The sequence below is a fragment of the Paramormyrops kingsleyae genome, chromosome 7, assembly GCF_048594095.1.
Source record: "Paramormyrops kingsleyae isolate MSU_618 chromosome 7, PKINGS_0.4, whole genome shotgun sequence".
Classification (NCBI taxonomy): domain Eukaryota; kingdom Metazoa; phylum Chordata; class Actinopteri; order Osteoglossiformes; family Mormyridae; genus Paramormyrops; species Paramormyrops kingsleyae.
In genome coordinates this window covers 4,074,386-4,098,346 of record NC_132803.1, presented here as the reverse complement: position 1 = coordinate 4,098,346, position 23,961 = coordinate 4,074,386, and the positions used below count along the sequence as shown (strand labels likewise).

Genomic DNA, 23,961 nt, shown 5'->3' with positions numbered 1-23,961 from the left:
AGGTCATAGTTAGACAGTATGGTGTCATAATTGTGTCAACAAGAGGAATGACTGATAACAAAGACTTTTTTAATTGTCTCTGCCCTGTACCTCCCGCTGCATTTTTAACAGTTACAGCATTCCGTTGTTCGATGACCATTCATCATATTTAATCACCTATCCATTCTATAAACACTCATTCAGAAACTGACATTGGCACGTTACAGAGAGATTTTAATTTTTCCTTCTTGTTGTCGACTAAGTTTCACTTCTGAATCAAGCCATGCAAATTACATACTTGAAAAATAGTCAAAAGTCTGATGCTCTTCAAGTTAACATTTATTAAAAAGGCTCTTCCGCCATCATGAATCCATATCATGAAATTCCATCCTCTACATTTTAGAGGAACTTAACTTGTAATTGATTGGAAAATAACAACATGCCAGGATGTGCATCAGGAAAGATAGAGAGCCGAACGTCGCTGAGCTAGAGAAGATATGAATGCTGCCTCTATAGACACCATAGCCTGAGAAACACAGGCATATTGCTAAATGTGAAGCATGTCTCTGCCGCCTGTTTGTTTAGTGCCTATTCACTCTGGAGGAAACATTGTAATTGCTTGTGAGACACGCCAAAGTAGGTTGCCTTTAATCTGCGTCACTGAGCATTTTATCTTTTATACTTTTATACCTGTCATGCCTGGGATACAAACCGCTACCAGCTGGAGATTCGGCGCTGATAAGTGATCCACTTTAGTCTCATGCTCGGATGTATTTTTGACTCTTTAATTTTATCCCTGCCCTCAATTGCCTCTTTTTATAGTCACAGCACCTATGGTTGTTGTAATCCTCAAACTGTATTAGGAAAAATCATGCTTTTTTCACGTTCTTCGTGGAGACCATATAAAGAGTGGATTAAGGCGCTCTTGGGGTGCTATCCCCATTTGTGCTCACCTGCCCCAATATGATTGTCTGCAAAATGCTTCCGGAACATTCTGCAGCCACTTCCCAGCGATGCATAAGGACTGGAATAGAGGGTGCCTTGGGGATAAGTCACCTGGACCATCTGGGTTTCACGAAGAACCTGTGCCTTGGTCCACCAGCTCAGAGGATCGTCTCACTACAATGATCTGTCCTGTAGCTCATGACTGATGTCCTCACGCCGGAGCCTTATAAATATTGATTATCGTTAAATACTTTTCTTTCACAGTATTTGTCATTTTCATAGTGTTTATTTTTTTCAAGATTTTTCAAAAACCAAATGCAGCGTTGAATCAAGTTTGGGGAAGACTGACATCAGTACATCCTCTGTCCTAAGATGCCCTATATAAGATGAGGCACTTCCTGCAACATGTCATTTTAGGGTCACATGACTTAAATCGACTCTCATATGATAGGTTGGCCATGATTGGCAGGCTAATTAAGAGGTTTTATTGTCCCGCAGATGCCTGAAGGCATCCCCGATGCGAGTGATTGAGCAGCTATATAATTCCGAGCTCAGGCTCATAGGGTGATGCAGAGGCGGGTAGTGAGTCACCTGACCCAAATGGCATTTGAAAACCCTGAAATCCAACTTGGTTTATGACTCATATTGCCAAACATTTCAGGACTCCACAAGAAAGCTTTACAATAATGTATCTGACCTTGGACTCTGAAAGAAGTTTTGTTCATCTGGTGGGAGATATCTGGCGGCAGCAGGACCTTAGGTGTATTTAAAGTCATTCTGTTTCAAATCGGGTTCAAAACTTAAAGTAGCAATACCAAACTCTTTTTTTTTTTTTTGCTTAGGCTTCTGCACAAACTGATTTCTCATTCAAACAGGTCAGATTAAAAGAAGTTGAAGCTCCAACTTGGAACTCATGTTGAGTCCTGGGGTTTGCTGCACATGCGTGTTGACTGTTCTCAGGGCAGAAGTTCATGGAAAACCTACCCGCATTTTTAATGTAGCTTACGGGCTTCGATTTGCATAATTTCTTAAGCATTTCTCCAGCATACTCAGTGAGTGGTGTTCTGTGCAATTTTTAATTTGCCCATTTATGATCTGGATATTTCCTGGAGCAATTCAGGTAAGATGTCTTCCTTGAGGGTGGAACAGTTCCTGTCTGAGAACCGAACATCGCGGTGTAAATTATGTTCATGAATTTAAATATAGTTAAATAGCTTCTTTCTGTTTTCAAAGTGGCTTATAAGTGTTACCCAGTCATCCAACTGATCAGCAATCCAGGTGAGCACAAGGTTTCATCAGCAGGATCTGCTTTGCCTCTTTGACCGATTTCTCCTTTCTGGAAAAACAGTGTCAAATTTTTAGGATGCTCATGTTTGAGGGCACAGGCAGCACAGCTCTGCTCTTTCCACAAGAAGGGGTGTCGATGTTTGAGTTTGAGAAACAGAAGATGGAGGAGTGGAGGGAGTGGCACAAGTAGACTCTGAAGATGTTTTTTTTTGGAAATTCGTGGCACTAGGTGCATAGAACAAATCACTCAGCGGTCGACTTTTAGAGAACCACAGGATGAACTGGCCTCTTGCCGTCACCTTGTATTGTACATTTATATATTTAGGCGAAAATTTTGTCCAAAGCAAGATACAAAGAAGGGTCAGAAAGCAGGGGACATCCAGTGTCCCGGGTGCGATTGAGGTCAAGGGTCTTGCTCAAAGGCCTAACGGTTAAATCTCTCTGCCAGCCATGAGATTTCAACCAGTGACATTCTGATTATTCACAAATTGTCCACAAACTGTGCTCTGGGCTTCCTGGAATAGTCTCCAGGCTTTGGTCCACACCACCCTGATCAGGATGAAAAATGGCTAAAAAATTGATGGATGGATGGATGGATGTTTTCAGAGCCTCAGGTCAGTGTCGGAATATAAATCTCTGCTTCGGAAGGTGCTGAGAAGCTCCCAGGATGTCCCCTCCTAGCCCTACCCACCTCTCCTAGACATCAATGCCCCACTTGCTATAGGTGTAAAAAGGGTGACAAAGCAGCGCATCGCCCCCATGCACTGTGCAGACATACCAGTAGGGGGCGGTGCAGGACACACCAGGTGGCGTTCGGGCGGGGGCGCCTTGCGGGACTGACTGGAGGATGTCTCAGATCCGCGCCTTGGAGTGTCCTTCACTGAGGCTTCTCGTATTCCTGAAGGCCATCTGCCCACATGGAACAGGCAGAGATCCGCTGGTGACTCAGGGATCCTGGAGCGGACACACAGTAATGAGATGCTGTGAGCATTCTTCCTTACCTCTGAATCAGTTATCAACTCAGGCAATTACTGCCAACTTCAAAGAGAACTTCTTTTTCCTGTACAAAACTTTTCACACATTTAATTGTACTAAAATGCGTATTAATCTGTAATCCAGCAATGTGTACATATTTCCATTAAAAAGTTATTGTTATATGTTAAACACACATGTGGGCCAAAATACTGGCCAGATTATTTCTTTCAAAGTATATGTGAGTGGTGCATACTGTCCATGACCCTGTGCTCAATAAGCCGTTTTGGAGGATCAATGGATAAGTAACTTTCATGAAGCCACACTCCCAGAAAGCGGGGCAACCGGAGAAACGAGAGGAAGTGGAACGGAGGGAAAATAAGGGCATGAGGCAGGTGTCAGAGCTCAGGGGAGAGCAGGGCGGCTTTTCGGGGCTCTGCGGCAGCGGCGACTGCACACGGACACTGCGGCAATTAGCAGGCGGTGCACTCTGCGTGAACCCGCTGAGGTGACAGCCGGGGCCCACTCCTTCCTGCTGATCAGAGGAGCCGTGGGGGGGAGCAGACAGCCGGCAGACAAGCTTTGCATGTGTTCCTCACACGCTACGTGTTCCTGCTGCTGATGCGCTGATCATAAATGTTTGATGCGACACCTGCATTGCTTTAGTGTGCGTGTGAGATTGTGTGCATGTGTGTGTGTGTGTGGGTGCGTGTGTGTGTGATTGTGTGTGTGTGGGTGGTCCTTTTCTAATTACCAAAAACGCACAAAATGGTTCTGGGGTCCCGGAAAAAAGAAAGGAGATTTAGGGCCGGGTTTGCCCGAAAGTTTTCGTCTTCTCCATCGAAACTATTGGAGAAGGGACGTGATAATCGCAAGGAGGTGCCATGTGATTGGTGCTTCGGGGAGTGTGGGTCAGGTCACTGTCATCGCTGAAGGAGAGACAGGTGATCCAAGCCCCTGGGTGGGTTTCTGCCACAGGAAATCGGTCCAAGGAAGAGTGACTCTCTGTGTCTGTGGATGATGATGTCACACAATGCCAAGCTGCCTTTCGAGGCAATCATCGGCATCACAACTGTGTGATTGTACTGCCGTACATTTCCAGATCAGACGGCGGTGGTCGGCTCGACATCCTACTCTTACAGCGACCGGAAGTGCATGGTGAACCCAACTTTTAAACTGCAGGAAATAAGAGTGGCATCAGAATCTGCAGCTTTGTGTTAGCAATGTGTAACAGCTGTTTTTGTTTGAAATCCTGTGCTTGATTTTCGCCACGTTTGCTATCTGTTATCCATTTTCCAAAAAGCCCATAATTTAATATGCAAGATGACCCTTTAAATGTTAGTGATTGACGCTAAAGCATTTCTTGAGATTATCTTGGCTTAAGAGCTGCAATATTACACCATGTCATGGTTCTACTTGTCATCAGCATCAGTCCAGCAGGTCATTCTAAGCACGTTAAAACAACAAAATGAAAGCTGCCCCGGGCTGTTGGTTAGAAATAGAGACGTTTGTCAGGTCTAAACACATGGGTGCAGCCATTTCTGAGTGACTGACTCTGAGGCACCGTCTTCAAGGTGCTTTATCTGTTTGGTCCAGCAAAGCGGAGTCCTGGTGAATTTTTCATTACAGTGGCTCAGTCCCAGATTCCAGTCCCATGTTGTTTTTTATGGGTTTTATTGGAGTTAACTTATGTGAAGTTATGTAAAGAAAATATACAATTGCAGTTTTGGGCAAATATGACAAAAATTAAAAGTTTTCAAAATGTTTGTCTGCATGAGTTTTGTCTACTTCATTCCAGCAGTTTTTTTTTTTTTTAATTCATTTATTTATTTTTTTGTTCTCATGCGGTCCAGCGAAGGGAGGGCTCATCCCATCCGGATCCTCCCAGCCCGGACTGGATCGGCTGAGCTGTACGGCGCCTTGTGGATTGCCTGCCCCCCCCCGTCCTAAAACCCCCACCCCTGAAAGCTTCTGGTACCCAGGGAGTAAGAGGAGGAGAATTTGGTGTCGTGCGCAGGGGGGTGAGAGGTGCGCACCAAGAGAGGTCCTGAGCAGAAAGTTTTCCTTGGATGTAATATGGGTAGTTTGACAGTCGCAGCACCACATTCCTTCTAGAACATTCCGGGATGCCCCCTTGGCTTTTGTCCACAGCGTATCTTGACCGCCACATCTTCTCGTGGTGTTACGGCTGTAAGTGAGAACTTTTAACCTGCCTCTTGCTAAAAAAAAAAAGTGAAAAAAAATTGAGACAGTAGTTAAGCGGATACTTTCGTTTTTGTGAATCGGAACTTAATTTCCCGGCTCTGTCTTTTTCCTTCGCTGTTTCTCCGCTCGACTACCCAGGTTTCACCCGGGCAAACCCAGATCTGCGCCGGAGTGTTCCGTCACGAGATGGTAAAACCGTTTTTTAGCTGTTCGCTTTTACGCCCGTGAGCTTATAGGCGCTGCTGGTCATGGACTCTCTTCTGATGTTCAGCCATACATGAAGAAAGGGGCCGTCTCCCTCCTAATGTATTCCTCTGCCGATATTGTATCGGAAAAAGAGATGGAGGGCGGATGAAAAAGAGAATGTAAATAAGAGCCTTTGGAGGCCGCCTGCTGCTGTAGCTTGCTTATTGGAAGTCACGTGACACACCGCAATGCCCAGCGGGGCCTTTCAACCAGCAATCTGTGAAAAATCCTATTGGAACCATTGTGCTTGGGCTCTGTACCATAACCTGCAGCCCTGGAACAATGCTGGACAGGAAGCCATCTCTCCCGGCTCCGCGGATCTAATGTAAATGGGGAATCTTCCGGCCGAAAATGCGGAGGAGCCCGGCCGGTTTCGTCTCTCTGCTTTCTTTCTTGCCTTCCTCCCTTTTTCCCTCTTTCCCCCCTCAAGCTCCGGCTTTTCGGACGGACATTATTTTCGCTGGTAAATCGGAAGGCTTTTTCCCCGACTCTCCTGTGCGTTCAGCGGCAGGATGGGACACAACGGCCGAGATCTTTCCCGATTTTGGGGGTTTTCTCCCCTCCTTTGTATCGGCTAATGGGAGTCACTCCTTTAGCAGAGACTGTGCATGTGGTTAATTGGGGATGCGACTGTCCACTTCCTGGAACAGACGTCAGTGCTAAAGGTAAGCAGCCATGATGACTTCTCTCTTTCACTCTTTTTTATATAGCTGTAGCCACAACATATATTTCCACCATTTTAAAATAAAATGTGGGGGGAGCTTCTCGAAAGAGAGATGAGTTTAGCTGGAAAGGTACAAACCGCCTATAAACACTCACCCGCCATCTTTTTCAAACTGCTGGGTTTGTTTTGCCCTTCTGGGTCGTATCATGCTTATCTGCGAGTCATGTGACCATTTCACAAACTTAATTCTATGTGAAACAAAAAAAAAGCACTGTTAACTAGAATGCAATAAAAGAGGAAATGAGAGGGAAAGTGAAAGCGGGAGGAGGAGATAAGCATTAAGATGGAAAGAGAGCGGGTTTTTCTTTATTCCTCGCCAGGAGGGGCTGTTGTTGAGGCCTCCAGTGCTCTATAATGAACGCACCGCATGTCCAGGGAAAAGGATGCCCTTCGTAGATCAATTACTTTGCCATGATTCCCAGAGAACTTTTTTTTTTCTAATTGAATAAGGGCGAGATGATAAATGCCAGTAATTCACATCTCATTTGTCTAAACCAGGGCTTGGTTCTACTTTTTAATTCCTGCTTGGTTTTTCGCTGAAAAACTGGCTCCATTTATACGTTTCTCCATTAACCGAGAAGCAGGTGAAACGTTTAAATCCATCAATTCTGTGCAGTCGCCAACCATTTATCCTGAGCAGCGCAACTGGGCTAAAGTTTTTAACAAAAATTGTTTTTTTTTATGTCATTATTATCATTGGAGATACAGTTTATGGGCCACAAAGGATGCAACTCATTCTTCTACATGTAGTAAGTGCCTTGCAAGGTACGTGTTTAACACTTAGCCCTTTGCTCTGTTAACAAAACGACTGATGACCAAATGTGTGAACAGGGCTCGTTGCCAAGCAGCCATTGGCATAACCGTCACCACCATATATTGGCACTGATGCCAGGTAGCTCTCAGCCCTGTACCCGCCCACGTCCAGGACCACGCACACACACAATCTGCATACAGTGTCATTTATCAAGACGTGACACACTGTAGGTCCAGACGTTCAGGCAGATTTGGGGGATCCCCGGCCCTGGCTGTGCGATTGTTCTCTGGAAACACCGAAGGAGATTAGATTGATAACAGGAAGGAACAGGAAATGACAGAGAATAAATGAATACCTGTCTACCGCAGCTTCAGGACAGGACATGACTGGCTTCTTCCTTTCTAATGATCCTCTGTTTTGACTTTAAGTTTTGTGCTTAATCATAAGCATGTTCCTTTAAAATTTGCGTTCCAACAATTCAATGTTTTCCAAATATATTTTAAGATGTGCTATAGAACTGCATAAACTCGCTTTCTTTTCGATACACAGTCTCAGATATATTGCTTGTTTTTTTTGTTTTTTTGATGCATTCCGTACACCCAGACAATGCTGAGAGCGTTTATGGAGAATGTGGGAGGTTGGGAGACTGCAAGTCTCATATCTGTCTAATTAAAGCTAATTTGGAAGCGTCTCCCACTGGCACGCACGTTTTCCTGTCCCTGAAAAAAAAAATTAATTAGGCTGGGATTGCGGGGTCCAGACGAAGGCGTCCAGAGGGCAATGCAGAGCGGCTCTGGCGGAGGGGGTGGCCAAACCTAATTTGGTGAGGGTGAGAATGGCACAGAGGAAATGGCCAGAGTGCCAAGGGGGGGGGGGCTGCAGAGACAGTGGGCAGCTGACCTGGCCAATCACACGCCTCCTGGCAGCTCGCACTGCAGGATGAGGGGGGCCGCTTTCAGTCGCCCTGCAGCACAGTGTCTCGGCTGTCATGAGTAAGTGCCGAGTGACGTCAGCCTTTTGTCAGCTTAAGTAATCATACACAGGACCAGCAAATTAGTTAATGTTCCCAAACTGCATGACTTATGAACCCAGTAAATTAAACTTAATTTATGAAGAAATAAACATACATTGACCCCTGAGAGGACTGTGACTATGACTAAAGTGTGGTGGTGGGGGGGGGGGTGTGCTTTAATAATCCATGGTGCAATTTTGCCTGGACCTTGACCTGCTGGTAGGACCTTCCTTGATGGACTGGCCTGTGAGAAGAAGCCCTGATATACTATGACCCCATATAAAGGTACCAAGAACATCAGAATATCCTGCCTGAAGTAGGTTTCCTATGACCCCCCCCCCCCCCCCCCAGAGCCAGGCCCTGGAGGGGGGGTGGTGATGTTTGCCAGCGAAGACCCAGTGGTCAGGTTATCCACATAACCCTGCCGGGCTAGGGCCATCTTGCAAGTCTCCCACCTGCCGGCAAGATGAAAGGCAGCCGTCAGGTTCCTGTGTCTCATGTGGGCAGAAAGTATGAGTGGGAGGAACCAGATGGAAGTGTGGAGTGTTATAGGATCTCCGGCGGGCTGAGCGTAGCAGGAGCGGGGAAGTGCTGACCCATGCTGGGAGCAGCGTTCCTCGGTGGAAGGAACACATAGAGGAACCCCTGAACCTTCTAGATATGCCAGAGGCAATGCTGAAAACGCCTGGTGGAATAGAGTCTCTCAGTGCAGCTGAAGTTGATGTTTTGCTATGACCTCCATGGTGAAAGGGCTGTGAAGGTAGTTGAAATCTGTCCAGAGACATGGAACCTATTAGATGTTGTTCGGCTGAAGTAGCGGATGCTCTTTGTTAGCGTTGCACGGAAGGCAGTTAAGGCGGTGATGGAGTGATGGAAAAAGGATGGACCAGAGTGTATGTCCTAACTGTAGGGAAATCACACTTCTCAGGCTTCCTGGGAAAGTCCATACCAGGGTACTGGAGAAGTGACCTTGTCCGATGGTTGAACCTCCGATTCTGGCTGAGGCAGAGTGAACCATCAGTGAACCATCAGTGAACCAACAGTGAACCAACAGTGAACCAACTCTTCTCCCTCACTCAGTCACGTGAGGGTTCATGGGTAGGTGCCAGCAGAGGCTACATGAGATTTTTGGACTTGGAGACGGCACAGATGACCATGTGCCTCAGCACTTCCTGAGTGTGGGAGGTGCTGCCGGAATACGGGGTCCTTCGCAGAGGAGGAGGGGGTCACGAAATCATTTCCACAATATATTTATTAAATTTTAAAAATGTGGGAAAGTATTCCATTTTAACAGTAACAAGTCGATTTGATAAATCTACCCAGGGTACCCCCTTGATCAGCAAAATGTATCGAGGGGGACCATCTCCTACACCCCCAGTCGCTGGGATGTACTGGTAGTTGAAAGTCTGTGGAACTGTTATTCTGTGGGTCTTGGGCTGAAAAGTTTGCGTCCGTATGATTTGAAGTGTGTGTTGGCCTCCTGAAAGGGCTGGGATTGTCACCACGCCATCAGAGGACAGAGAGGTATCCACTACAATGTCCTAGAGGTGACATCCCTGCTATTTGCGAATGATGTTGTTCTTTATCCACTCAATAGGTCTATGACGGTGAAGCGGAAAGTCTCTGCCTTCGTCTGTGGTCATGAGCTGAGGGTCTTAACCAAAAGAATTCTGGGCACAGTTCACCAGGCAGGGTCCCCATCATGGCACCTCCCAGTTGGTTGGCAAAGTCTGGAGTTCCCCTAAAATGGGTCTGTGGCCAAAGTAAGTCCGACCTGATGTGGCCTGCGGGGTGTGTACGTACTATAAGACAGGGAACCTAAAGCGGCACAAATACTCTTCCAGTGACACTTATCTGTGGGAAAAAAACTATAGCCAGATTCTGTAAAATCTGCTGATTAGGATCAATTGGAAAATGGATTTTGTAGGGCTGCCGCGATTAGTCGACGTAGTCGATGATGTTGACACTGAAAATGTGTAGACATCAATATTTAAAATCGATGCATCTTTTTTTTATTTTAATGAAATTACCTTTATGATTTCTAAAACACTTCATTATAACAAATGTTTTCCTTTAATATCACTACGTAATTATGGGAGTAGTTCAGTTGTACACTGTGCAAAGTTGGCGTGTCACGGTGGCACTAGTGCTACGCACGAGCACCTGAAGCGGAAACACAAAGGCGCTGTTCGGGACGATGGGCTGCCAGAGTGAAAACCACCTTAACTGTCGTCTATTCATGCTCATTAGATTACAATTAGTATGGAAAACTTTTAAATAACGTTTGTCCTTGTAGCTGCTAAACACACTCATTATTAAAGCCATAAAGTTGTCTGCCTGCTACCTTAGAATCTCCATGGAAGACGTGTTTGTGGAAAGAAATGTTTAAGCTAAAATTTGGGCTTCTTCTATGTTGATTGACGGTGCCGGTGTCAGACTTTAATCTGTGAAAAATATCGCCACTTCACTGACGTCTTTTACCTTGTTTAACCACAGTATCTCTTTTAAACACTGTTATTCTTCATTGCTTATCACTTCCATGATTCCATGATTTAGTAAAACAGTCACTGGCCTGCTTCGCTAACTTATTTTAATAAGCATAAAGATACGCCGAATTTATGCAGATTACTAACTTTTGGGCGTCACAATACACGTCATTAATATTTTAGGCAGATAGCTAATCTGCTTGTCGAATTGTGGGCAAAAATAATGTCCATAGAGTGCAGAAAATACGACGTCCATTATCTAAAGTCCTGCAATGACGTACAAGTTTGTTGTTGTCAAAATAAAATTAACTTAAATAGTCCATTTGATTTTCTGGAGGAAATGTAATCGTTTAGATTAATCGACCAATCTGTAAAATAGTTGACAGATTAATCAGTAGAAAAATAGTCGTTATAGGCAGCCCTGGAATTTTGCCATTTGCATTATTTCCAGAGGCTGTGTGCTCTGTACAGGGCAGGACAATGGAAACAGCAGCAGATTCAGACTGTTAGTAATAGGTTCTGCAATTTCTGTGAGTGTGAGGTTAGGGCCAAATCAGAGCACAGTGCTAGTAAAATATTCCAAGGTTTTGGTTCAGGGCAATTCATTTTTTAAATTTTAATTTTTTTAAGCTGCCTGCTCAAGGCTAGATCTACCTTCTTCATAAACCCTGCTTTGTATGTGAGAGTTGTGGCAATCTAGCATTGGAGGGGAGAGTGGGGGGTTCATTTTGCAGAATTACTAGGCCATTCCTGACTGGAATGGCGAATAAGGGGCCAATGCCCAAGGGGAAGGCAAGGGGGATATAATTAAGTCATTATAGGGCTATGCTTTGTTGTGTCTAATGAACAATTCCTCTTGTTGTCATCACTTGTTAAATTGGTAAAACTCACAGGAGTGTGTGGTCCCATGTGTGATGTCAGCAGGAAGCTCAGTGGTCACAGACGCAAACGTACAATCAAGAAGCTCATCATTCAAGCTACAGGTTGGGTACATGGCACATTTTAAGCTTGCATCTTGTCCGGTCCCCTTCGGTGCTTTTTATGTGGCACACGATTTCTGATCAACAGAAATTGTCGCTCCATTGTTCTTGGGTATTTGGACCTTAAAGGAGTCTTGGCCCCTGTCTGAAATATTTCCACCACGACTCAAAGCCACAGAGAAGCTGAAAAAGGGAGCTGTGTCTAATTCATCCTACGGCTAACATTTCCTAGTACACAAAGGGACAAAGCAACAATTTATTTGATGGTGTGTATAAGAGTCTTTTTTCGGGCGGGGTGGGGGGGGGGGGGGGGTTAATGTAGGTGCTTATTGCTTCTTCATAAATCGCTGGGCTCTTCTTTTTCATCTTACTACAGATTTCTTTCACACAGAGAAGGTTTCCTTTTCAAGGGGGGCTTTTGAAAAGGGTTTTTAACTTTTTTTATTTGCTAAGAACAAAGACGTGGATTTCTCAAGGCTGTGGGCCTAGCCCAGAAAAAAAGCACAAGGAGGCCTCTAGAAGATTCCACCGCGAAGCAGAGGCGTGTTGGCTGCCCTCTTGATCCGTTTTGCCGTGAACTTGACCAGCACAGTAATGAGTCATCTGTCCCCTATTTGTGTTAGAGGTCCTCGGAAACTGGCTGAATAGGTAGAGTTAAGGAATATTAACCATAATGGGGTGTTCGTTCCAGCAGAAAATAAAAAAAAAGAGTTGAACAAACACCTAAGACAAAAAGTTTTCTACTGAATTATGTGTAATGATGTGTGAACGGGCTTAGATCATGGTAAAGAAAAACAATCCTTTGTTCCAGGAGTGTTTTTGTGCATAAAATGATAGGGAAATGGAATCCTTGACAAATGTGAAAGAAAACTCCAATGCTGGTTTATATGATGATTGATATATTTTCCCTCCACAACCCTAACCAGCATAAGTGATTGGAGGATGGATGGATGATTCCATATATTTTCTGAAGACCACCTTTTTCTAAAATTTTCAGCAGGGTGGTGAGTTTTATATTTAGTGGTTTGTGGTCAGCTAGACATTCTCCTGCCTCCAGGGCATCTTTACGGTGACCAGAACCATTCTCCCGTGACTTTTCTGTGTCATTCACAGGACGCGGTGACGTTTAACCGAAGGTGTTTCCACATATACGCTGTAGGTATCACTCCATTAAAAATATCTCAGGAGATGAGCTGTAGAAGGTGAGCTTATCTCGTCTAGATTTGATCCTCCGGACAGATGACAGCCTCTGTCTTTTCATGCAGCTGTTTAGCTTGGGGTTTCTCCTGCCGGTGACCCCACTGTCCTCTCAGCTTAGCTTTCATCGAGGGGTCGCGTGTCGACGCAAGCCGTGACCCTCACTCGGGGTTCAATTTCAAGTTACATCATAAGATCGCGCCAGGAAACTTGGCAAAGCTACAGTAAGGGGACTCCTCAAGGAATGATAAAATACCCCCTCCCCACATGATAAAATACCCCTCCCACACGATTACGATGCCTTTCCCACATTTAATGTCTGCCGTCACACAGATGGTTCGCTGTGCCGGATGCCGGTGCCAGAGTTTGCTGTATCGTCTCAGAACACGCAGATGGAGCTACGAGAGTCCGGTGTTTCGCGTGACTCTCCTGTATCTGTAATCTTCTCCTGCCCTCTAAAGGCGGCGGCGCTCAGCGGCGGCTCTGCATGCGCGGAGCACGGAGACCTCGGCCAGGATGTCGCCACACCTCCATACCGGCCGCCGCATAATCAGCAGGGGGCGCAGGGGTCTCCCTGGGGTTTGGAGACACGTCCCACTTCAGGTCCGGCTTGCTGCTGAAGCCCCCCCCCCCCCCCCCGAGATTTCCAGAAAGTAGTAGCCGAAGGAGTCTTACATAGTGGGTGAAAAACAGGCAGCAGTCAAATGCGTGTTCTTCGGGGGGGGGGGGAGGGGGTAGGTCAGCCAAACGCTTGCATATGTCATCAAGTGCTGGTGACCACACAGGCAGACAGAATTCACCAGATAACTGCGTAAATACACATATGCTTAAAACTGAGACATATAACTGAATTCACATATCCATGCATTCATGGTCTATTATGAATAAAAGATTATCCACTCGGGATCACAATCCTGCGTTAGAACCCCCAGGTCAGGACTCCACGTCATCGCTGGGAACATAACGAGATTTAGGATGATTCCATGTAGCAGTTGCATGGGATCTGAGAGTCTTTATCTGCCTGTTGCCACCTGCTGGTGAAGGGGCATCTCTGACACACAGATATTCACCATGAAGAGAGTACAGGCTGTAATAAGCGGCAAGTCCCGTTTGGGCCTCACAAATATCCTTATCTTCTCAATAAGTAAATATGCTATTCTGAATAAAGAAATTCAGGACATGCTATACTAACGAAAATATATTAATTCCTTTTTTTTTCTTTAAACTTTTTTTCCCCAAAGTCCATTTACTTAACTTTCTTCTTTTTTGTGGAGTTATCATGATGAGTTTTTACTTGCAAGCTGTGGAATAAATATATATTGAGAAAACAACACAGACATTATCCCATAAGAAAGTGGTGTATGGGGGCCCTTCGGTGCCGGTTAGGAGAATTCTCCGCAGTTATGAGCATCTTCCCAGTGTGACTCAGCTTCTCATGTTGTTATGTCAACAGAGTCGGATGCTAGTGAGGCCGGCAGCTTCATTATTACAGCATTACAGTAACAGTATTACAGTTACAGTATTACAGTATTACAGTAACAGTATTACAGTAACAGTATTACAGTATTACAGTTACAGTATTACAGCATTACAGTTACAGTATTACAGTAACAGTATTACAGTTACAGTATTTGTAATGCTGCCATTCGCTCGCAACCGCTGACTCACCCATAACAATAACTTAGAATGCTGGTGAATTATTTACCCAATTAAGAAACAACTGAGCTTGAGACTCAACTTGAAGACTCAACTTGAAGTCCCATATCTCTTAACCACCAGGATTCTAGTACGCTTCAGTTGTTTTCCCACATGGAAGCTGACAGCTACTGAATAGTCTGTTACAAGTAATTTTTGTAAATTATTTATGGACATCAAGTAACAGGCTGCTTTGGGACGGCTTCATTGCTAGAAGAAGCAAAAACTCCTGTCATTGAAGAAATGAATGTTCTTTTAAAAACTCCACCCCAGTGAGGCGTGTAAGAGGAACTTTAAACTACCTACAGTTCCTGCATCACATGAAAAAGCAGGTGTGGGTACAGTTATTGTTAATGTGCAGAAGATTCACTCTTCATCCTTAGAGCAACATCTGACTGCCCATGGAGGCCTGTGCCTTGGTGAATGCGAAGATGATTCTCCAGTGTGCCATTCTATGTAGCAGTACAGTACAGTACAGTGTGCCATTCTTAATCTTATAAAACTATTATATTAGAAGAAATAATACATTAAATATATAATAAAATGACTCAGATTATATATATATAATATATATATGACATTATATATATATATAATATATTTTAATATATATACATTGAAAGCAGTCTCAAAATCAAAGCTCTTATTAGCTTCTGACAATTAACATTAGTCATATTCCTACTATCCCCAGTTTAAAACTCAATGCCAAACAGAACAATGAGTAATAAATAGTTTGATAAAATGAAGGATAAGTCGGTACTGAACACAATAACGCGACGTCTCAGCTTTCTAACATTTCTTGCAGTCAATTTCATTAGCTGCATCTCTTCCAATGTCCCATGACGACGATGATCTGAGGCCAATGCCACAAGCTTTATGGCGTATCACATGCTCAAGGCTACAGGAGGAGGGGACCAATCAGGAAGAGAGGAAGAATTTAACTGTGACAGCGTCAGTTTGGAGCAGGCTGGGTTACAGGCACCGTCCCAATGGAAGAGTCAAAAAAAGATCATTTATTATCAGTTATGTTTATGTTTACTAATGCTATTTATAACCATCACAGTTCCCCCTGGTTGACAGCGCTGATTCTCCTTCTGCCTAATTAGACAGCTGAGATGCTCGAATCGGTCGTTAGTCAGCTTGCCGTGTGCCATAATAGCATTTCTCTGATATTATTTACAGTGTTTCTGCAGTCTGTGTGTTTTAATGGTTACTCGGGGGTAATCGTTTCACTTGTTTTATAAACTCACATGCAAAGCTGAAAAAAAAATGTAGCTTGCTTTCCACTGAAAAGCAGGAGTACCTGGGGAAAAAACACCCCCACATATAGGAATTTAGCATGTGTGCCCCCTCCAGTTTAAAAAACTATGCAGCAAAGAAAAGTAGGGTGTATAGTTGCTAAGGACTCACACTTGTAACCCTAAGATTGCTGATCTAAGGCAACATTCGGATGCAGCGCTCAGCAAAGTACTTAACCTGAATCGCTCTAGTAAAAGACCCAGGTGGAAAACAGGGGAGAAAACATAACATGTCAGAGATAGAAATGTAAGTCAAAGAAGCAAACGTTACATGTGAATAATAAGTGCTGACTTCCAAATGGGTGAAGGTAAGAATACAGGCAAGCTCTTCCGGGAGAGCTGAGGAGTAAAGGCCGGCCTTAGTGGGGTGACCCCCGGATCTGTGTGAGGAGTGCAGGGAGTAAGTGGACAGGGAGTGGTTAGCAGTGTCGTCTCACACCTCTGGAACCTGGGTTCGAGTCTCTGCCAGGGTTCCATGTGTGTGGGGTTTGCATGTTCTCGCTGTGTCGTTGTGGGGTTTCCTCTAAGTACTCTAGTTACCCACCTCAGTCCACAAACACGCTGAGGGTACTTGGAGTTACGAAATTACCTGTGTGTGTGTCCTGCAATGGGTTGGTGCCCCATTCTGGGTTGTGCCCCATTCTGGGTTGTGCCCCATTCTGGGTTGTGCCCTGCCTTGTGCCCATAGGCTCTGTACCCCCTGTGACCCTGAAGCAGTTTTAGAAAATGGAGGGATGGATGCATCTCCACCTACAAGAAATGCCTTAAGACTAATTCCTTCTAGAAACACCTCTGCTAGTCTATACCATTTTCCTGTTCCCAGAAAGCTGTTAAAGTTGCCTTTTCTGTTTCACTGAATACTTTTTCCAAACTGTAGCAGCCTTTTCCAGTAAGCACAATAAATAAAAATTAAACAGATGGCAAGAAAACAAAAATGACTTAAAAAAAAATCTTAACAAACAGCAAACAAAACATGGTGTTTACATTCCAGCTTTATTCTCCTCTCACTGCCCCGCCCACATCCCCAGAACACTGACATCACATCTCATCCTGATGTTTAGCCTCTGATTGGACACACAGTGATGATGTCACGGGCGGTGCTGAAACTAACCACACACATCAGAATCTCACAGTGCTCCCTTTAACTGAGCGCCGCATGGGAATTTCAATGCAGACATTTGTACAAGTTAATAAACATCCGGCCTTCATTCACGAGCACAAGAAATGCAGCTGTCGATTACTTACATGGCTTCAGATAGAGAAAACAAAGCTGCTTGCTTTGAACACCATTCGCACAAACCATCCCTTTGCATTTTATCAAAATTACTTACTTTGGTCTCCTTGCAAACAAGGCATATACTGGACAGTACATTGTAAGATCTTTTAGACGCAATCCACACTTTAAACACAGTACATCAGTCAGAACAACACATATGTATGTATACTTTAATGAAAAAAAAATCATTTTAAGAATATAAAATGCATAACGTACTGTATCATACATATATATACTCTATAGGTAAGTATTACCATAACAGTTCATATATGCAGTATATAAGTCTTAACAGGTTCTCAGAAAACTAAGAAGACAATCCTGTCATTTAAAGAATAACGCTCCTTAGGATGTGTGATATATTATACTCTACCTGCCAGACTGCAATTAATTAAAAATAATGATAATAAAACAAGCAACCACCTTTAACCAGCGAGAAAACAAACCAAATGACAACAAAAACCTTTTAACAGGGTAGCATATTGGCTAAAAACACAGGGTTAAGGCACCGCGAGGTTACCACGCAGCAGAGGCCTTCAGAATGTCATGTACTCTAATAAAATACCCAGGTGCGTAGATTTCAAACAAAATTGTCCACTAAGAAGTTACATAACATGAATAATCTTATTAATAATAATAATAATAATAATAATAACAAATATAATAAAATAGGAGCCGGACACTAGCACAGAAGAACAGAAGGTTACATTTGGCCTAAAATCCCCCAGATAAAATGTCGCTCCACAGCACCAGTGTGTCAGCGGATTCATGTGTTACCCATTTTATTTTTACGAAATCTTTATTAGCATGCAGCATGCAGCCCTTCGGACCCATGAAAATACCTCTTCAGATTGGCAGTGAGATGGTCACTTAGATTACATAATTACGGTTTTATTCGGACTGGTCCCAGAGACAGCAAACATGCCAATGCACAGTGAAAGGAGCCCTCTGCACACAGGCCGACCGGCGAGTACCGACCTGAGGAGTCACTACAATCGTCTGTCACTGAGCTGAAGTCCACAGCCTGCATATCTCACCCTCTCTTCTGTTTTCATTCAGCACAATAGTGGATATCTACAAATGTTAAAGCTGCAATACTATTTACATAGAGATTCTTGTCCAGTTCACAACCAAATAAAATAAACAATACAATGAAGTAACCTATAATATAATATCCAATAACAACAATGTTTTATTATTATTGCTATTATTTTCACCATTTGGCTTTTATCTATCCTGTTTTTTTTTTTTTTACAGTGTTTCTTAATAATATACAGCAGGAGTTGGGAAGAAGGAGAGATTGTTCCGTTCGGAGTGAAGAAGCCGGTTGTTTTCGTCTTCGCAGGGCTGACGTTCCTGTGAGGAAGAGTCCGTCTACCCAGGGTTGTTTTTCTTCCTTTTATTTGGGCTCTGACCGGGATCCGGTTTCACCTCTTGATACTGCACCTGTTTAAACACACAGACACACCAGTCACGCTCAGGTGGAGGGAAGCCAGAGGAATCCTGGGACAGTTTGGGAATCTTCTGCCGTTCTCTCCAGCTGGGATGAGGAAGCGCAGCTGAAAGGGACTCTGGACAAACAAACAGGAGCATGAGAACGAGAGGAGTCCCGTTGAAGGGTCTTCCGGGAGCCACCCAGGCGACCCCTGGGGGTTTCTCCCGAAAGCCGGGTCACGACAAGGCCACTTGGTTCTGTGTTCCCGCTCCCTAAGAAAAAATCCACAGTTGTTTGGAGAGAAGGTTCCATTATAATAGCCGCTATGACGGGCCTTTAGAGTCGCTTAGCTGTTACCTAGGCTATGCTGGATTGAGCTTTAATGCAGAAATAACCATCAGTCCTTGACAGATGCCCACCTGGCTTGCTGTGACGTTTCCATGCCATATTCAAATATAATGCAGTAACGACTCAAATAATCACACAGGCATCTTCAGACGCTGATCCCTGCTTTATTACGGCCGTATGTCATTCCATGTCTGTCGTTTGGCATTGCAACAATAGACATGAATTCCAACAGTAACTTCGGTTGAAGAACAATGAGAAGTACAAAGTTTGTTTTCATAATTTCTGTCATCTGCACTTCCAGGTTTCAATTACTTGTTTCTGGTTTTCTGAAGGCATCTGCAGTAGTATTGCAGGAGGCCCTGAACTAAGTCACCTTCCCATTCATACGCATCATGGCCAGTGGACAGAGGTGTGGTATAGCTGGTCCCAATTCAGTATAAAAAGCCAGATCTAGTCATGAAAAAATTCCATGCAGGAAACCCACCCAAAAAAACTCTGATTTCGATAACACAAGTTTGCAGGAGCGACTTGGTTGATGAAGCCGGACTCTGACCATTAGGCCCCCTGGTCAAAACTTCCCAAACCCATTTGAGCAGATCACTTCACAGATACCAATAATGATCTGTTCTGTAAGTACCATATATACTGTAGCTTTCAGGTCAATGTATAAAGTGAAATTTTCGCCTTCAGAACTGCCTTAATTCTACGTGGCATTGATTCAACAAGGTGCTGAAAGCATTCTTTAGAAATGTTGGCCCATATTGATAGGATAGCATCTTGCAGTTGATGGAGATTTGTGGGATGCACATCCAGGGCACGAAGCTCCTGTTCCACCACATCCCAAAGATGCTCTATTGGGTTGAGATCTGGTGACTGTGGGGGCCATTTTAGTACAGTGAACTCATTGTCATGTTCAAGAAACCAATTTGAAATGATTCGAGCTTTGTGACATGGTGCATTATCCTGCTGGAAGTAGCCATCAGAGGATGGGTACATGGTGGTCATAAAGGGATGGACATGGTCAGAAACAATGCTCAGGTAGGCCGTGGCATTTAAACGATACCCAAGGGGGCCTAAAGTGTGCCAAGAAAACATCCCCCACACCATTACACCACCACCACCAGCCTGCACAGTGGTAACAAGGCATGATGGATCCATGTTCTCATTCTGTTTATGCCAAATTCTGACTCTACCATTTGAATGTCTCAACAGAAATCGAGACTCATCAGACCAGGCAACATTTTTCCAGTCTTCAACTGTCCAATTTTGGTGAGCTCGTGCAAATTGTAGCCTGTTTTTCCTATTTGTAGTGGAGATGAGTGGTACCCGGTGGGGTCTTCTGCTGTTGTAGCCCATCCGCCTCAAGGTTGTGCGTGTTGTGGCTTCACAAATGCTTTGCTGCATACCTCGGTTGTAACGAGTGGTTATTTCAGTCAAAGTTGCTCTTCTATCAGCTTGAATCAGTCGGCCCATTCTCCTCTGACCTCTAGCATCAACAAGGCATTTTCGTCCACAGGACTGCCGCATACTGGATGTTTTTCCCTTTGCACACCATTCCTTGTAAACCCTAGAAATGGTTGTGCGTGAAAATCCCAGTAACTGAGCAGATTGTGAAATACTCAGACCGGCCCGTCTGGCACCAACAACCATGCCACGCTCAAAATTGCTTAAATCACCTTTCTTTCCCATTCTGACATTCAGTTTGGAGTTCAGGAGATTGTCTTGACCAGGACCACACCCCTAAATGCATTGAAGCAACTGCCATGTGATTGGTTGATTAGATAATTGCATTAATGAGAAATTGAACAGGTGTTCCTAATAATCCTTTAGGTGAGTGTGTATATATATATATATATATATATATATATATATATATATATATATATATATGATAAGAATGTACATATAGTAGTTTTTTCCTTAAAGACATATTCTGCATCTGGGGTCTTCTGTAATCTTTTTCAGTTTATTTCTGGCAGGTACTGAGCACATTAAATGTCCAGATGATGGAAGTCACAAGAACGGGCAGGAGCAAATAACATCAAGAAGTCCAGTAAGAACTGGAATAAGGTTCGTGTTCCTTCCCAAAGATGGTGTCATCATGGCTGAGCCAGCTGAGTACAAATTTCTGGGCTTTTCCCCGTGGACGTCTGTTTTGTGATTGGCTAACTGAGTGTTACTGTCTTTCAGCACTGGGCTGCAGAGGAAATGGCGAAGGTGTCACTTTACCTGGAATGAACTATCCTCAATCATCACTAGTTTCTTTGGGATCTGTTTTTTTCACCAGCTGAAACTGGAAATATATGGAAGAAAACAACTGGAAATGATAAAGTAACTGGACCCTGCACTTCAGCAGATCTCTTGTGTATTACACATATTTCTTTCCACTACGTTACAGTCATCAATGGTGCTGACAGTACTTTTTTTTTCTGGAAGAGTCCCCCCCCTCACCTCCTTTCCAGCAGCACCTCAGACAAACGTGTTAGTTTGTTAGTGAAAAAGCAATCACTGAACACCGTTGATAGGAAGAAGATGGAACAGGCACGCTCTTTTTAGTTCTTTTACCAGGATGAGAAGTTATCGCAGTTCTGCAGAAGTAACGAGCGCGCCCTTAAGGAGTAGCCGATCGAAACCGTGGGTGACAGTGCTGTTTTGTTTTTTTTTTTTTGGACTTTATAGCCCTGCCAACTAAAATAGACACCGGAGCGAGAAGACAGGAGACGTGTTATGCGGCTCCATCTGTGCACACAAACCGGGCTCACAGATGTTCAGCTCCTCTGTGGCCCCTGGTACGTGGGACAATAGGAGGACTTACGCAATCGCGTAGCAGGGTCAATCTGCGGATCCTCAGTCAAGAGGCCCATAAGGATGATGTCGTTTCTTTAGCTGCAAATTAAAGTCTGATTAGAGAATACCGTAGTAAGCAACGAATACGGACGCGGGCATTTTGTCACTCGGAATCTGCAGAATGCTGATACATAGCAGGATAATAAGATGGAGATTCCATGGCTGTCATTTCGCTCTTATTGTGTGTAGGAATGACCAAGGCATGGGATTCTGAGCTAATGAGGAATACAACTCCGATTCCTCTAACGAACTCCAAAAAAACGGAGAAGCAAGGGATCCTCCTGAATTTCTGCGCTCTCCGCATTTCAGGTTCCGCACGGTCGGTAAGGAAAAGCGCTGACGTGCCTTAATTAGGCGGGAAAGCCGCGTTTGCCGTGGATGGTCGGCCAGCCAGGTGCGACTCCAGTCAGCTAGAAGCGCCGCTTTCTCACGCTGTCAGATGGGCTAATTGACTTTCCAAGACAAGCCATTCTGGCTGCTGCTAGCTTCTGTCGGCATTTGTGTGATTTTTTAGGAAAATTTGTTCCTCTATTGGTGATTCTCTTTTTTTTACCATTTTGGGTGGCATATTTGCAGGTGTATTTTTGACAGAATGAATAAACTAAACCACAACACTGAAAACCTAACAATGAATATCATATATAACGTTACTACCAAAATATGTCCCATTTTGAGGAAAAGTTCTAGTTGAAGACTTAAAAACATCCCTGGTGTTACTAGAACCTCAGATGACAAGTTCCTTATACCTAAAGAGAACAATATTCAGCTAATCTACAATGGAAACCAAGAGATTAAAGATCTTTCTCCAGGGCTGCTGCACTCCCGCTTTATCATGGCATGACATCGTCAGCGTTTGAAGGTTTCAAGTACCATGCCTTGTGAGATGCTTCAGTATAATAGTATTGGTTAATGTTCCAGGTGTAGTAAAGCATGTATCTCTCATTCTTCGATGAGAACATGGTTAAAAATGGACTGCATGTTCTCTGTAGTGAGTGAATGAGACCATGCAGATACCATAATAAAAAAATGGAAACTGTAAAAGTGTGGGTTTGTGTCTGAAAGTAACCGGTTGTTAAAGCACAGTCTTTAGCGTCTCTGACACAGTGGAGGCTGCAATTATTTCTTCGAGGCCCTCACAGACACATTCGTGGACACTGAATACACTGGCTGCACCTAACACTGCACTCTGACTGCACCTAACACTGCACACTGACTGCACCTAACACTGCATACCGATAACACCTAACACTGCACACTGACTGCACCTAACACTGCATACCGATAACACCTAACACTGCACACTGACTGCACCTAACAAAAATACCTCATCATCATGTTTGTTTCAAGGTCATTTGTCTCAAGGTTAATGCTAAAGGTGGTAATTACTGGTTACCTATAATTTGAAAGTATAAATGATAAAGAAGATTCTGCAATTAAACAAATGTACTGTATACTGTACATATAAGTCGAATTTGTAGGTAAGTGATAAAAATAGTAATAGAGTACATAATAATGATAGTAATAATGATAATATACAGTAATACTACAAGTAACTACATATGATACTGTACTGATTCTCAAGCCGACGAACCGCTGAAGCTGCACAATGTTACACGAGCATCACAAAGTGCTGCATGCGTTTATCAAGTACCATCATATCTGAACCGAAATTTTAACATAATAGGCCTCATGGCAGTTTGTTCATAAGTACAATCGTCTGTTGGAAGTTCGTAACCCAGAGACTGTCTGTATTAGATACAATGATGACGATGATGATAACGAGGAAGGCACTGAGGTGGGTAAACGTGGTGTTCTAGAAATCTCTAAATGCTACAAGTACCAGGTCATAAGGGACAAAGTCATTCTGCTGTACAAACAGCTACAAATGAATGACCTTTCAATAGTTTGCTTCAGTACTTTAGGTTGCTGTTGCTGCATATGAAATGAGGTTTTTTTTTTTTAATGGAGTGGCTTTCTGCCCCCGCCCCCCTTTTTTAAATGGCCCCCCCGCCAGCTCCTGCCCCCTGCCCCGCTTTTTTAAATGGCCTCCCCGCCACTCGCCAGCTCCTGACAGCTTTGCCACTGGCATCCATCTCGGGTCCACGTGTCACTGGCTCCCAACGATCCGTGAAGGTGAGCTGACTCTCCTGGTCCCCAGGTGGCGCCGCTGAGTGACGCTTAGCGGCGCCGCGGGTGGCAAGGCGCCGCCCGGGGGCCTGACACGCCATGTCGTTTGTCTGCCACCAAGCGTGCACAGGACCGCAGTGCATACAGGCCG

At 44.2% G+C, this 23,961-nt stretch overlaps 1 protein-coding gene and 1 long non-coding RNA gene across 12 annotated transcripts in view; one reads left to right on the top strand and one right to left on the bottom strand.

Moving 5' to 3' along the window:
* The first annotated feature begins 5,210 nt into the window (after nucleotides 1-5,210).
* LOC111860064 (uncharacterized) lies at nucleotides 5,211-22,724 on the top strand. Of its 3 annotated transcripts, none has more exons than XR_002841950.2 (4): nucleotides 5,211-6,299; nucleotides 18,311-19,465; nucleotides 20,816-20,906; nucleotides 21,027-22,724. It is a non-coding gene; the product is annotated as an uncharacterized lncRNA (long non-coding RNA). The 3 variants fall into 3 exon arrangements; XR_011992317.1 differs by having other exon boundaries at nucleotides 20,802-20,906; XR_011992318.1 differs by lacking the exons at nucleotides 5,211-6,299; nucleotides 18,311-19,465 and adding an exon at nucleotides 20,381-20,666 and having other exon boundaries at nucleotides 20,802-20,906.
* The window catches only part of LOC111860033 (multiple C2 and transmembrane domain-containing protein 1-like), a 139,435-nt gene continuing 132,228 nt past the window's right edge, over nucleotides 16,755-23,961 (bottom strand). For all 9 annotated transcript variants that reach the window (XM_023843310.2, XM_023843299.2, XM_023843336.2 and 6 more), the window contains exon 21: nucleotides 16,755-18,499. In XM_023843310.2, coding sequence (XP_023699078.2) covers nucleotides 18,428-18,499 — 72 coding nt within the window. In that variant the 3' untranslated portion in view covers nucleotides 16,755-18,427. The remainder of the gene's footprint in view (nucleotides 18,500-23,961) is intronic.